This window comes from Anopheles aquasalis, chromosome 3 (genome assembly GCF_943734665.1).
Source record: "Anopheles aquasalis chromosome 3, idAnoAquaMG_Q_19, whole genome shotgun sequence".
NCBI classification, from domain to species: Eukaryota; Metazoa; Arthropoda; class Insecta; order Diptera; family Culicidae; genus Anopheles; species Anopheles aquasalis.
Window position 1 is genome coordinate 65,246,049 of NC_064878.1, and position 12,500 is coordinate 65,258,548.

At 50.4% G+C, this 12,500-nt stretch overlaps 2 protein-coding genes across 18 annotated transcripts in view; both read left to right on the forward strand.

Moving 5' to 3' along the window:
- The window catches only part of LOC126579086 (putative phospholipase B-like lamina ancestor), a 9,817-nt gene extending 9,197 nt beyond the window's left edge, over positions 1-620 (forward strand). For all 3 annotated transcript variants that reach the window (XM_050242356.1, XM_050242358.1, XM_050242357.1), the window contains one exon: positions 1-620. This exon is cut by the window's left edge and continues 1,395 nt beyond it. In XM_050242356.1, coding sequence (XP_050098313.1) covers positions 1-304 — 304 coding nt within the window. In that variant the 3' untranslated portion in view covers positions 305-620.
- A 368-nt stretch (positions 621-988) lies between these two features.
- LOC126579088 (protein alan shepard) overlaps positions 989-12,500 on the forward strand; it is a 156,271-nt gene continuing 144,759 nt past the window's right edge. For 2 of the 15 annotated variants that reach the window (XM_050242360.1, XM_050242372.1), the window contains exons 1-3: positions 1,478-1,618; positions 4,054-4,464; positions 11,403-11,512. In XM_050242360.1, coding sequence (XP_050098317.1) covers positions 11,420-11,512 — 93 coding nt within the window. In that variant the 5' untranslated portion in view covers positions 1,478-1,618; positions 4,054-4,464; positions 11,403-11,419. Of the gene's footprint in view, positions 1,105-1,333; positions 1,351-1,476; positions 1,619-1,678; positions 1,953-2,145; positions 2,242-3,605; positions 3,693-3,855; positions 3,873-4,053; positions 4,465-11,402; positions 11,513-12,500 lie in introns of those variants that run through there. The other 13 variants (XM_050242374.1, XM_050242375.1, XM_050242363.1 and 10 more) reach the window with 12 other exon arrangements.

A 12,500-nucleotide genomic window follows, 5' to 3' on the forward strand; every position in this document is an offset into this window, starting at 1 on the left:
GCTTTATTCCATCACGAGCGAAGGAAACGCTCAGTTCCGCGCTTACTCGGGGCCACTGTTTGACCGGGCTGGTAGCTGGGTAACCGGTAGTACCACGGGTCAGGCAGCCAAACGAAGCGCTCTCCTGCAGCGTGCTCCAGTGTCGCCAGCGGAAGGTGCTGATGGGGGAAACCGTGGTGCCGCTGTTAGTACCGCATCGCAACCGTTTGATTGGAGCAGTGTGCAACCGTTGGACGTGCGCCACCAGGGACATCCGGATGTTTGGGACTTTGACCATCTTACGCCAGAGTGGGCCTGGATGTGAATCGCCTGCAACAGCAAGAAATTCACACATTCACAAATTGTGCAATAGAGGACAAACCGCATGCTGTTGATGGTGCTGCTATCTGTGATGGTCTCCTGTGTGCTATGGAGGGAGAGACACACCATGTGCTTCCAAAAATTCAACTCTCGACACAAGCCGTTTACTGCCAAACAATTACTGCGGCCAAATTCGTATCGTATGTGCCTTTGAATCAGCAACCTCAAGCCCCTCAGTTCAGCAACAGCAGCACGTTGTTGTCACGTGTTTTAGACCAATTTTATCTGTAATTAGAGAAAAGACGAGAGAAAAATCATCATTCATTCATTTTGGTGTCTTTCTGGCGTGTACTAGATCATCCGAAATCGAAATATCACTTTCTGTCCGTGTCCTGAATCGACGTTCCATCTGTTCTGATGTCCTTGTTAGGAGAGTTTGATTCCAGCATACATTTTCCACCATTCGGTCAATGAATTTTCCACCCAAAGCTGCTAGAACGCGCTCTCTCTCTCTCTCGCGGGTCACGGTGCAATGGATTTGTGTTGGTGTGTCGCGGCACGTACACGCATGCGACGGACGGAACGAGTGAGTGAGAACAGCGGCCCCACAAAACATCGATATCTTATGCTATTCCTGGCCCACACACCCCGGACGACGACGACGACACTTTACGATAGTCGTCCGTGCTGTTGATACGTGTGTGCGTCTCGGTTCCGACCACGGGGCCGTTTCTTCGAGAGATTTTGCATCCCCGGTTACTTTTCTCAGTCGGTCACAAGCGGGTTTTTCCGGTATCTGGTGACGTAGGTGCATTTTCCATTCCAAAGCCGCTCTCCGGCGGTAGATTAGATTTTCTTCGTTTTCCGCCTCGCTCACTCAGCTGGCCGTCCGTCGGGTCAGGTGTACTGTGTGGCGGAGGGCGTATGTGCGAACCCGTGTTGTCGCCGGCCATTGAATGCCACGAGAGCGCGAGAGAGTCGCGCGTGCTTAGAAGATGAGCGCGAGAGTCTAGCCTGCTAGCTGGCACCGTGTGTCTAATGCAGTTGAGAGTAAAGTGGTTCCTCATCTACCAACGAACGGGTAGGGGCAAGGGGTGGTGGTCAAACTTTGAGCCTAGCGCCTGTAAACGTCGCGACGATACGACGGTGACGACGACAGCCAGCAGCAGCAGCAGCAGCAGCAGCAGCACCAGCAAGCAGAGTGGGGCCCGTGTCTCTAGAGTATCCGTGCAGAACCCGATTGTCAATTAGCGACCGCGCGTTTCGGTGTGCAATCCTCGTCAAGCACGTCGTCCCCTGTGTGTGCCAGCCGTTTCCGGTAGGTTTTGTGGCCCTGTCCGATCGAAATCGGCATCAAAATCCCGGCAAGAGTGTGCAGTGCTGTGCAGCAGAAGAATACCGTAATCTCCATGGGGATATGGATTGTGCAGGAACGCAACGGACCACGACTGCAGCGACGGATTGAAAATTAGTCACGTGAAATCGGAGTAGAGCCCACACTGTGCACCACCGTCTCCTTTTCTCGCGCGGAGGAATACCAGGACACCCGGAAGAGTAGGCCTTGTGAAGAGTGCGAAACCAAAGTGAAGACCATCATCCAAGTGGGCATTTGTAGCGGCAAGTGAAAAGTAGAAAATAACACACGAAATTTGGTAAATATTTCTGTCAATATACAGACAGAGGAAAAACACCCCAAACGGGTGTCCATTCCGCCCCCCCCCCTCCCCACCGCACCCGCGTGTACGACACGTATACAGTGCCACAGTGTGGACGGTGTGTGCGCCTGCGTGCACTGTACGTACGTGCGTTAGAGCGGTGGTGAACCCCACGGTGCGCGAGTGATAGAATTTTGTGCGACATTTTATCCATTAATTCCGGTGCCCTTATCTACCCGCATAGCAGCAGTAGCACCAGCAGTGGACCGGAGCGTACACCGAGAGTGTAGGTTCCTTTTCCGCCCACTTTTTCAGCCTTCGTGGACACACATTCTTTCACATTCGCTTCCTTCGCATCAATTCCCGGGTGTGCCACCGACATGGCCAGTTCGCCATGGTCGCTGCTGGATGCGGGTCGTTTGATCAATTGATAAACCTCCTTCCTCCTTCTCCTGCTGCTGCGGCGGTCGTAATCAGTGGCCACCGCGCCTACTCTGTGAGCATTAGTGCAAGAGTGTGCGTGAGCGAGCGATTCACCGTGCATGTTGATAAGCAGCATGAGATGAGTTTGATCGGTAGCCAGCGGAGGGGTGGTGGTATGCAAACACAGCATCCCATTCTCCCCCACCACCGTCTTCGTTGCCTTAAGCGCCGGCTGCTCAACCTTACGATGGCCAGGTGCTCACGCTCACACCACACCGGGCTGTCAGTTTTTTATCCATTTAACCGGTAGATGATGGCCACTCCGCGTATCCAGGAATGCAATGTCTGTTTGTCTGTCTCTAAAAAGAAAAAGCAAAAGAAATGGCTGTTGAGGTATTTTTGGATTTGCATTTCGCGAATGTGTCGCCGTCGCTGCTCTGTGCACCAACACTGAAAGGCGCGTCATCGTGGCTTGCCTTGTTTAGGGTGGAAATGACAGCGGCTTTCGCCCAGTGCCCGCTGCAGCGCATAACTGTAAACTCAGCTGACGAAGCGACTGTCAGCGCGCCGAGTGTTACCGGGGGCTTAATTAGTGGATAACAGGCCCATTAAGTTGATTCCAATATCAATAACCGTATGCCGGCTAACGATAACGTAATTAGTAAATGTACGAGCCGTAACGATAATCAAAGTAAACCGTGAACCATCTCCGGGCGATTGAATTATCGTCCAATAATTCCGATAAACGATTAACTATCATTGCGAGCGCCTGCAACCAACACAAACAGACGCTTCGCGGAAAGCGGTAATAAAAAATCGATAAAATACCGTGGCCGAAGGTGGCGCTACCTACCTGCGGATGGCGCTAGAGGCGCTACGGAAAACAATAACAACACAGCGCCTCGCTCTCTCATTCTCCGCCGTGGAGGCCGGTTTTTGGGTGCTATTGTCCGTCCTCACCGATCGATAAACCGATCACACATCACGGGCATGGCGCATAGCGAAGGACAGGGACAAAAGGGAGCAGCGTGAACGAAAATGCACGGACGCATCGTGTATCGCGTGAGTGGTCACTTGCGTCCGTCGGTTGCTGCTGCATATGCGCGTTGCGTTGCGACCGCGTGATCGCTAATGTCATTGGCGCCTGCGATGACCAACCAGTGGGGCGGGGGGACAGAGTGAGCGCTTGCTGCCCGTGAGCGAACCAGGGTTGACAAATAGACACAGATACACGGACACATGCCCACCGTGGGGCCTTCCGGACGAATACCAAAGCACCAGACCACAACCCGTCATCATCATTTGCGAGTGGAGGTGAAAATTCGATAATTTGTGGGGTCCACCTTTGGGAAAGTAGCGTTTTTTTGTTGCTGCTGGTGGGGGACAATTGTTACTAATTCCCTTGCTGGGTAGCCGGGCTGGCGTTGGTGAGGCGTAGGGAACTGAAGCCGTGCATTGCAGCGATAAGGCAGAGACCGGGACCGTCGACTTCTGGTGGGTGGTGGTGCATTGTGTATGTGATTGACATTTCTGCTGCTCCGCTGCTGCTGCTGCCAGGACTTGTTGTTATCGTGCCAGAATTCCCAGACTTTTCGCCATATTTGTTGCTGCGCGGCACACACAGCACCAAGGGTAGGAAAAGAGTAATAAATTCTACTTTCTGTGACGCGTTTAGCCTTACCAGCTATCCACCCCAGGAGCAACCCCAGACCTGCTTTTTTGTGCGTTGCGTTGGATCATCGTTGGATCAAGTGGTGCGGCTTGGTGCGTGACGGTAGTGCGCGGTAGTGCAAACGTCGTGACATCGTGAGTGAGAGTGTTTTGTACGGCGTCCCCGGGGGCCCTGAAGTTTGCCAGTGTGCCAGTGTTGAAGGCAAGAGGCAAGCGACGACGACGACGACGACGACGACGACGACGATAAATAGATAAAGTGCAGCGACGAAACCTCACGCCAGTCGTCACCGTCGAGTGCATACAACGAACACAACCGAACAAAACACGACAAGTGCACCCCGTTCGCGGTAAAGGAAGCACCAGCAGCAGTAGCAGCAGTAGCCGAGAGGAAGAGCGACTTGCGATTTTTACGGTAAGTGTACCTCCCATGCCACTTGCACGTCCTGTGGTGGTCGTGTACTCGAAAGCCTTTCTCGAGGGACGCCTTCTGCTTTTACTCTCCAACACAGGGGGCTGGAAAAAAGGACGATAACGCTTTGGTATCCCCAAAGGGAAAGTTTGAAAGTGATTCCTAAAAGCTAGATAAACTGCAACTTCGCCAGCAGAAAGGATAAAACGGTGGCTAGCAGCTGGTACGGCCTCGCGAACACGATTTGCCACTTTTATGATGCATGTTTCATGATAGTGCGCGACCGTGTGTCTATGTGTGTGCTGGGAAAAGTAAATGCATCGGGAGAACGTGCAGCTGGCACCTTCTTGTTGCTCCTTCGACCACACGCAATCTCCTTCATCAACTATTTTGAGAACGTTTTATGTTTCGCAAGAAAACGGTTCTTGTTAATCGCTAAGCAATCAACTGCATTTCGCTTACTTTGATTCACGAACTTTTGAGTATCACTACTGGCGTTGCGTTATGCGTTGGTTGCATGGCGAATCCCCGCCATCTTTGGTATTTCGCATTTACACCAAAGAACGATGGTTTCTTGGCAAAAAAAAGATCTTAAATAAACATGGCCACCTCGCAAAAGTGTGCAACTTTTTTTAAAAAGCACTCCTCACTACATTGCGAAGAAAGCGAAAAGCAATGGATGCCGCAGCAGCAGCAGAAGTTTTGGGCTGCTCAGTTGCCTTTTCTCATCGGTACGAGCCGAAGACATGGGCTGGGGGTACGATAAAAATGAAATTTTACTGGCGAGCAAACGCGAGCGCGATCGACTAGAGCTAGCGGGCCCGTTCTGTAAAGAGTCAATAAATTTTCACCACCATAAAGTCGCCGATTCGATTTCCAGGAGAGGGGCAGCCCGAGCGAGAGCCCAAGGAGTATGGTGTAATGGGCGTCACGATAATAGGAAGGAGTAAACTCTTTCGATGCGACCGATGGAAATGTTTGTGTGCACTCTGGTGGTGGGCGATGGCGCTGGGACGCCATCCGCCCGGTCGTCTGATGTACTAAAAAGCTTTTCTCGACTCGACGTTATCGCTTCCTGCAGTGGGCGCCCGCACACGCTAGATTTCGAGTTTTCAGAAGGATGCTGCTGCTGCTGCTGCTGCTGATGTGCTGCCGCTGAGCTTCCAGTGGGAAATGGAGAATGTCGGTAAAGGGGTTCCGGGCCATTCTCTGCGGATCCGATCCGCCGCATCCGATGATTAGTGGACCTTCATTAAACCCCCCGGGGATGGGTAGGCAGTAAAATCCAATCGTCAGTACATATTGGTATTGCCTTGAATGGCGCGCGAACGACAGAAAAGGATTTGTGTCACTGCCAGGGCCCGGGGGGCATTGTTACCATGCTTTCTTTTTATGGCGGCTGAGTTGCGATTTTGCCAATTTGAATGCCAAATTGTATTACCGGGGCTTCGATTACGTTAATCTCGTTTGATTTGATCTTTGTGAATGTAAAGCTCCTTGAAAAAAAACCAGCGAGGTCTAATCTTATGCAAGACTCTCTTCTCTTACAGAGACCAGAGTTAAAAAAAAAAAAAATTCGAGCGCTATTCAGGCGCACAGCTATTGTTAAAATTAAATGCAGTTTAAAGGCGGCCGGGACATCACTAGGCAACGCCCCCAGACGACTAGCTCAGCCTGCTATTGCTTTTGTTAAATGCATTTCCATCATTTATTTTGCGCAGCGTGGCAGCAAACAATAGCGAGCATGATTTTCCAAAACGCCAAAAAGCGCGAATAGAACACTCGACAGAAGAAAGCACAAATCCCCCCGGTGGCTGTCGCGAAAAACGGCCGCGAAAGGAAGCGAAACAACCGGCTGGCAGCCCGAGCGTCTTCAGGAGACCCTGGCCGATGGTGACGACAGTCCTGGTTTTTTTTGAACGAACGAAGGAAAATTAAATTGACAAACAAAACCCGGTCGTTCCCTAATGAAAGCAGCAGCGTTGGTTGGACTGGCGCGTGTAGGCGAACCGGTGACAGGCTTCTGTAGGCGGTACCGGTACCGGTGAGGCGCGTTCTGGCGTTGCTTGGTATTCTCCAGCGCTGCAAACGCCTCGGCTGTTCGTGGTCGGTTGCGAAAGTGATTGGAACGTGCGGAACTAAACTTTTCGGCCGCGAATGTCTGGGTGAAGGGTTTATGGGGGGGAGTGCTGAAGGAAGAACGCTGGAACACACCAACCACACCAAATCTGGTGGCGGAAGCGAGTGGTCTTCAGGAAGTAGAAGTGTGCACTGGCGTGGGTTCCACTTCTAGCGCATCGAGAAGGACCAAGATGCGAAGCAAACGCACGCCGGCAGATGCGGTAAGAATGTGCTCGAATGATTGCGAAATCATTATCTGCGCAAAGTCGTCTCCATAGTACGTCGAGTCCAACCAGCGTTCAACCAACGGAAGAGCCTAACATTTGTGAGTGTCCTTGCCGGCCGGTCGGCATATGCCGACCGTTTCCAATCGAATTCAATTATCGGACATACGAAAGGGACGTAATTTCTAAACGTTATGTACCTTGGGTGTGCCGTGAAGAGTGTAGCAGATAGAGCACACCACAGGACTCCTGGCCTGGACAAATAGCAACTAGAGCGACGGAAAGTTCTGAAGTTGTCCCATCACCCATCAAGTGCTGCTTCCTAAACGGAGCTCGTTCTTCGCGATAATTGGTGTGTCCAGGTGGTGGCCAAGTCCTAGTCGGTGGTCGCTCCAAATCCACGTGGTGTGTCACAAATAATTGCTTCGCTCCACTAATCGTCCACTAGTTTTGGACATAGACATGGTGACTGCAGCCGTTTCTGGAGCCAAATTTGGAGGACCATTGTCGGAATGGTTCGAACACGACTTCGTGGCGAACTTTCCTTCACTGCTTCTGTTCTGGCCATTGCTCAATGAGTTGGCAGTTCTTGAAGCCACTAGCGTCACCGTTCGGTGGAGTACCATTGTCGAGTAATGGAAAAGTGTGTGTTCCCTGTACTCCACCGATTGTACCCGCGATCCTCAACCTTCGCTAGGTGAGTTGACGAGGATTCCACTTAATCCAATCCTTCACTTTGCTCGTCATATTAGTGTATGTTTGCTGACAGCATTTAGTGCTGACAACCCGTGTGCCAACCTATCAGGCTCGTATCCTGGACGCCAATGATCGATTCTCGGCCAACGATGATTTACGCCCAGCCAGCAGCCAAACAAACACCGAATAACATCCAGTCGATTGGTTCACAGTCAGCCACTCTGGATCGCAGCATGCTGTGGGCTGCTGCTGCAAATGGATTGCAAATGGCGGTGTAGAGTAGAACATGTAAATGTGTGAAAATGGGGTGGAGAATTTTCACCCAAAAAGCACCGAGGCACAAACACACCCGCATGGGGTGTTATCTGTGTTGGAAAAGTAACGATAAGAGAAGATTCAAGCCCCCGGTGGGAAGAGGAAGTGATGGAGGTGGTTGTAATGTGGTTTTTGGTGGGGAATCGGGAAATGAGGTTCGGGTTCTGGAATTTATCGAACCTACCGCACCAGCGCCCTCCTTCGCTCATCACAAACCACACACTCGTACCGGTGGTGCGCTCGCTCGTCGAAAGGTATTTATAGATCGATGCGGCCAGATGAGAGCCCTTTTTGGTGAGCAAGCAAACAAGCCCGCAAAGGAGGAGGCCTTTCCGGTAGCGACGTACGCGGTGCGGATGTGTTTGCTGACATCCGGTAATGGGCTCGCCCCTTCCCGGTTCCCCTCCCCCTCGGGCGGGGGATATGTTTGGGTTCACCGTACGTCACAATTCCCCATTTCGTCGATGTTCCATGACGGCGGTGGCCACCGTGCGTTGCGGCTGCGTCCTTCCTAATCAATATCAATCATGCACATGGTGGATGGACGCGCGAAGGTCGATAGGCGAAATGAGAAGAGCAGAGTGGGTGGAAGGTTGCAAATTGCTTTTTGTCCTGGCTCTAGCCAGCAGCAGGAGGAAGGTTTTGGTGGCAATCGGCGGAATAATAATGGTGGCCGCGGCCAAGAGTGTGAAGAGTGGAATTGATTGAAACTAGCTTATCTCTGCCACTCTGCTTCTTGTTTTTGCTGGCCTCTATCTTTTCCACTTTTTCCCTATTTTCTCGTTCTCTCACACACTGGAAAGCAATTACTCACTAGTACACTCGAGCCAATGCAAAATGGAGAAAGAGAGAGAGAGAGGAAGGGATTTGATTAATTAATCAATAAATGTTATTTTTTATGAATTTTGCAAATGACCACGCTTTTCCATTGGACCAAGGGCAGGGTGGGTTCTGGGGGGTGGGGAAAATTAAATATTTTTCCATTAATTATCGAGCACTGGAAAATGGGAAAATACTATTAAAACGTCAACGTGAGAAGCAGGGAGATTGAGATGTTGACGCAAGCGATTCGATCGCATCCAAAGTAGCACAGTATGTTGCAGGAACGCCGCCTGAAAGTTTCGAACTCTCGCGTGATCAACGTGATCATCTAACTTAATTTGTATGCTGCAAAAGCTCCCTTCCGGAAATTGTCCTTATTATAGAGATTGGTATACAAAAGCATTACAATTTGATGTGCAGACTAGTAGACTTCAAGGACAAATCAAACTGCTCGAGTGGAAGGCCAAAGCATATCCGTATGATTGTCCTATTCTCCGGGGAAATTGTAGCCGCGCCATTACAATCAGGCTCGCTATTGAATGTCAGAAAAGTGCCTTCTAGGCAGCTGACCATGACGCCAGTGTCTGGATTGGTTGATGAGCTCTGAAGTTGGCATCTGAAGTTTTTCTTTTACTTTCTCCGCTGTGTATCACAAACAGTTTGTCAGATTGTTAATATAAAAGTAAATAAGTAAAAACAATGCGTAATGACTGCAAACAGTTTCCAACGAGCGAGCGAAGGGATCGGATAAAGATGAATCTGCAACATTTCCCCCCAAAAATCGCACCAATCGTTCGTTAACGCTAATCTTTTTTAAGTACTCTTCTCTTAGATCTTCCCAGAGAATGGTTTTAATCCACGCACAAACTGATGTTTGAAGGTTTGTCTAGGCATTTCGCGCTTTGCCGTTTGACGTGAATCGGAAGCACGTAAAGTACTTCGAGCGCAAGCAGCGATATCAAAGGCCTGGCTTATCTAGCCTGCTCATTACGAGATGCGAAGGGGAAAGGGGCTAAGCTCCATCATCAGCGCAGGGTAATCGATTGATACACGATTATGCAGCGACCGAGGAGCGGCTCACGATGAATGCTGAGCACCCCCCCTGGTCGGAGATTATGGTTATTTCCCTTCTGCATTTCCATTCTGGCCTCTTCTTTGCTCTCTTGCTTTACATCAGAAAATCGATACGATATCGCTCTGTGGATGGTGAATATGTGTTTTCTCGGATGCCATTTTCGGTCGACATTTTACGTGTACCACCATCGGTCATTCCAGAAGAAAAGAGAGAGAACGAGAGCGAGAGCGAGGACGAGTGAGATTTGAAACAAAAATAGCTCAACCGTCGTATGTTGGTTGGCTGTGTATTTCCGTTCGTCTCGGTGTGCTGGAACTGGAGCCGTGGAGAGTATCCTGCGGCAGGAGCGGGGGTCACATAATCGGGATTCGGGAAAATGAGGCCATAGTTTCTGGGAGGAGGGCCTCCCGTCGGCTGCTCCGTCTTCTGCCACGTCCCTTTTTGGTGGCTGGAACTATTTTTAGTTTCCAAGCCTGCAGCAAAGCGACCTCGAAACTTTGGTCTCCGGTCTGTGCCTCCGGTCTGTGAGGTCCTGGAAAAGCAGGGAGACGATAGAGGAATGCTGCTGCAACGGCGCGTGGCCACCGACAAGAGAGAGAGAGAGAGAGCTGGACCCTGGGCTTTGTCGCTTACAGAGCCGAGGGAGGGCGCATTACAGACGAAGGCTGGACAGGAAATGTGGTCGTGGTGGTGGTGATGGTCACCAGCATCACCGCTATGCACTGCTGCACTGCTGGATGCAGCATCCCGTGTAAGGATGCTGGTGATATGAAAAGGGCCGGATCGGAATCAGACAACAAAAGTTTCCTGCCCATAATTGGTCGGTAGCTGCCCATGGTCAGGGCCCTGGATGAAGCGGCTCAAGCTTTTGTTCCAACGATTATACCAACGACCACTGTCTCTCTCTCTTTCTATCGGTGATGCGGCCTGGAATGCTGGTACTGGTGCTGGTCGTCCGCATTGTTGGCTTTCATTTGCATAGCGATGCAATAAATTTCGTTCCGGGGTTCGTTCGCGCTCCTCTCGATTCCACCTCGAGGTTCCACCAGGACCCGGAAGTCCTGTAGCCCGGATAGCGGCCAATCGGTGGTGATGGTGGTGCAAAACCCCGCGCGTCGCGACCTCCTGCCAATGCTTTATGGTGTTTCATAATGTTTCGTCGACTGATATTGAATAATATCACTTCTGTGCGCTCGGTTTCTGATTTATCGGTCTTAGCAACGGCAGGGAGCAGCAGCAATCGATCGATGGAAGATAAAAATTAAGTTCAAAGGTCACGAACCCGGTGGATCCATCCTTCCTGTGGGCTGGAACAACTTTCACGTAGCGCGCCTGGCGCTTTAGTTGCCAGACGATGGCTTCAAGTTTAAATCATAACTTTTCGATTGTTATCTACACGTTCAGGGGATGGTTACCTCTTTGCTGCTACTGCTACGGCACAGCTTTGTGTTTAGCTCACAGAAAGGACGACGCAGGACGCAGGTTGTTGTTGTGTGGAGAAACGTATCCGTATCCGTATTGCCACCATTCGATATGCCGGTGGAAAATCACGATTTGCTTCTCTGCTTTTCTGCTGCCTACACTCTGCTCTGCTATCAATTTTGGTTGGCTTCATTTTCTTTGCTTTTTTTCTTTCTCTTCCTCTCTCTCTCTTCTCTCTCTGTTCCTATTCCCTCCGTTGTTCTTAGCGCCAGCTGCCACCAGCATGCAACAGCCACGGTACAGTCCGGCACCGCCACCCCCGGTTACGATACGCCCGCAGATGCCACCGCAGCGACACCATCAGACCATACCGAACGTAAGTAGCTTCCGCGGCCATCCGCGCGCCATTATCTCTTGCGCTGCCATTTTGTTTTCTGCCATTTTCCGTGTAGCGTATGTTTTCAACCAGCTCCATCACAGAAGGCGTCTCTCGAATGAGGGTTTACAGTCAATGATTGAGCTTTTTAGTATGACATTTGACATTTTCTTGCATTTGTTTGAATGGACGTGAAAATCATGCGAGTGAATGTCCAGGATCCGGTCAGGCATCCGGGACATAAGTTTCATGGAAATGCTGTAAACCCCTTGACCTGCCCCGATGGCCCGATGCTTTCGGGTGGCATATTTGGAAACATTTTTCACCTGTGGATGCCGGTATCAGGACACCCTCAGTGAATAGCTCGCTCAGCTCACCGGGAATGGGCGCACGGAACCGTGGAATGAATTCCATGCGAGAAATACTTCCGACAGTGCCGCATTCAGTAACTATGACGGATTTTTGTTTCGTTCTTTTTCTGTTTTGTTGCCAAACATTTCCACAACAATGTGGCCGGAGTCGCGTAGGAATTGCTGGGAACGTTGCAACATAAAAATTTACATATTTCCTATTACAGCGACCCGGAATGCACACAGCATGGTTGGTTGGGGGAAAAACTGTCAAAATAATTAAAACATTAACGCGCCTTTTCCAGGACGAATTTATTAACGATATTAGGGGTGGTTATTGTTTCACCATGTAGCATCTTGTGGACAGCCTTTAATTGGTTATTATGTAATAGAATTATAGAAATATTTTATCGTATATCCTGAATCCTACCTTCCTGATGACAAAAGAATACAGCAAATGAAAGTCAACTTCCTCGGCATCAAAGCAACTTCTCACAAACCCGTTAGCCAACACTCTGATCAACAATCTCGCCAACACAGCATGTTGAAATGGTTACTTTCGAGCCCAGATCGAAACATCATTCAACACCTTCCAATAAGCTGAAAGCTCCTCTGCTATCTGGTGGCGATGGTGGTGG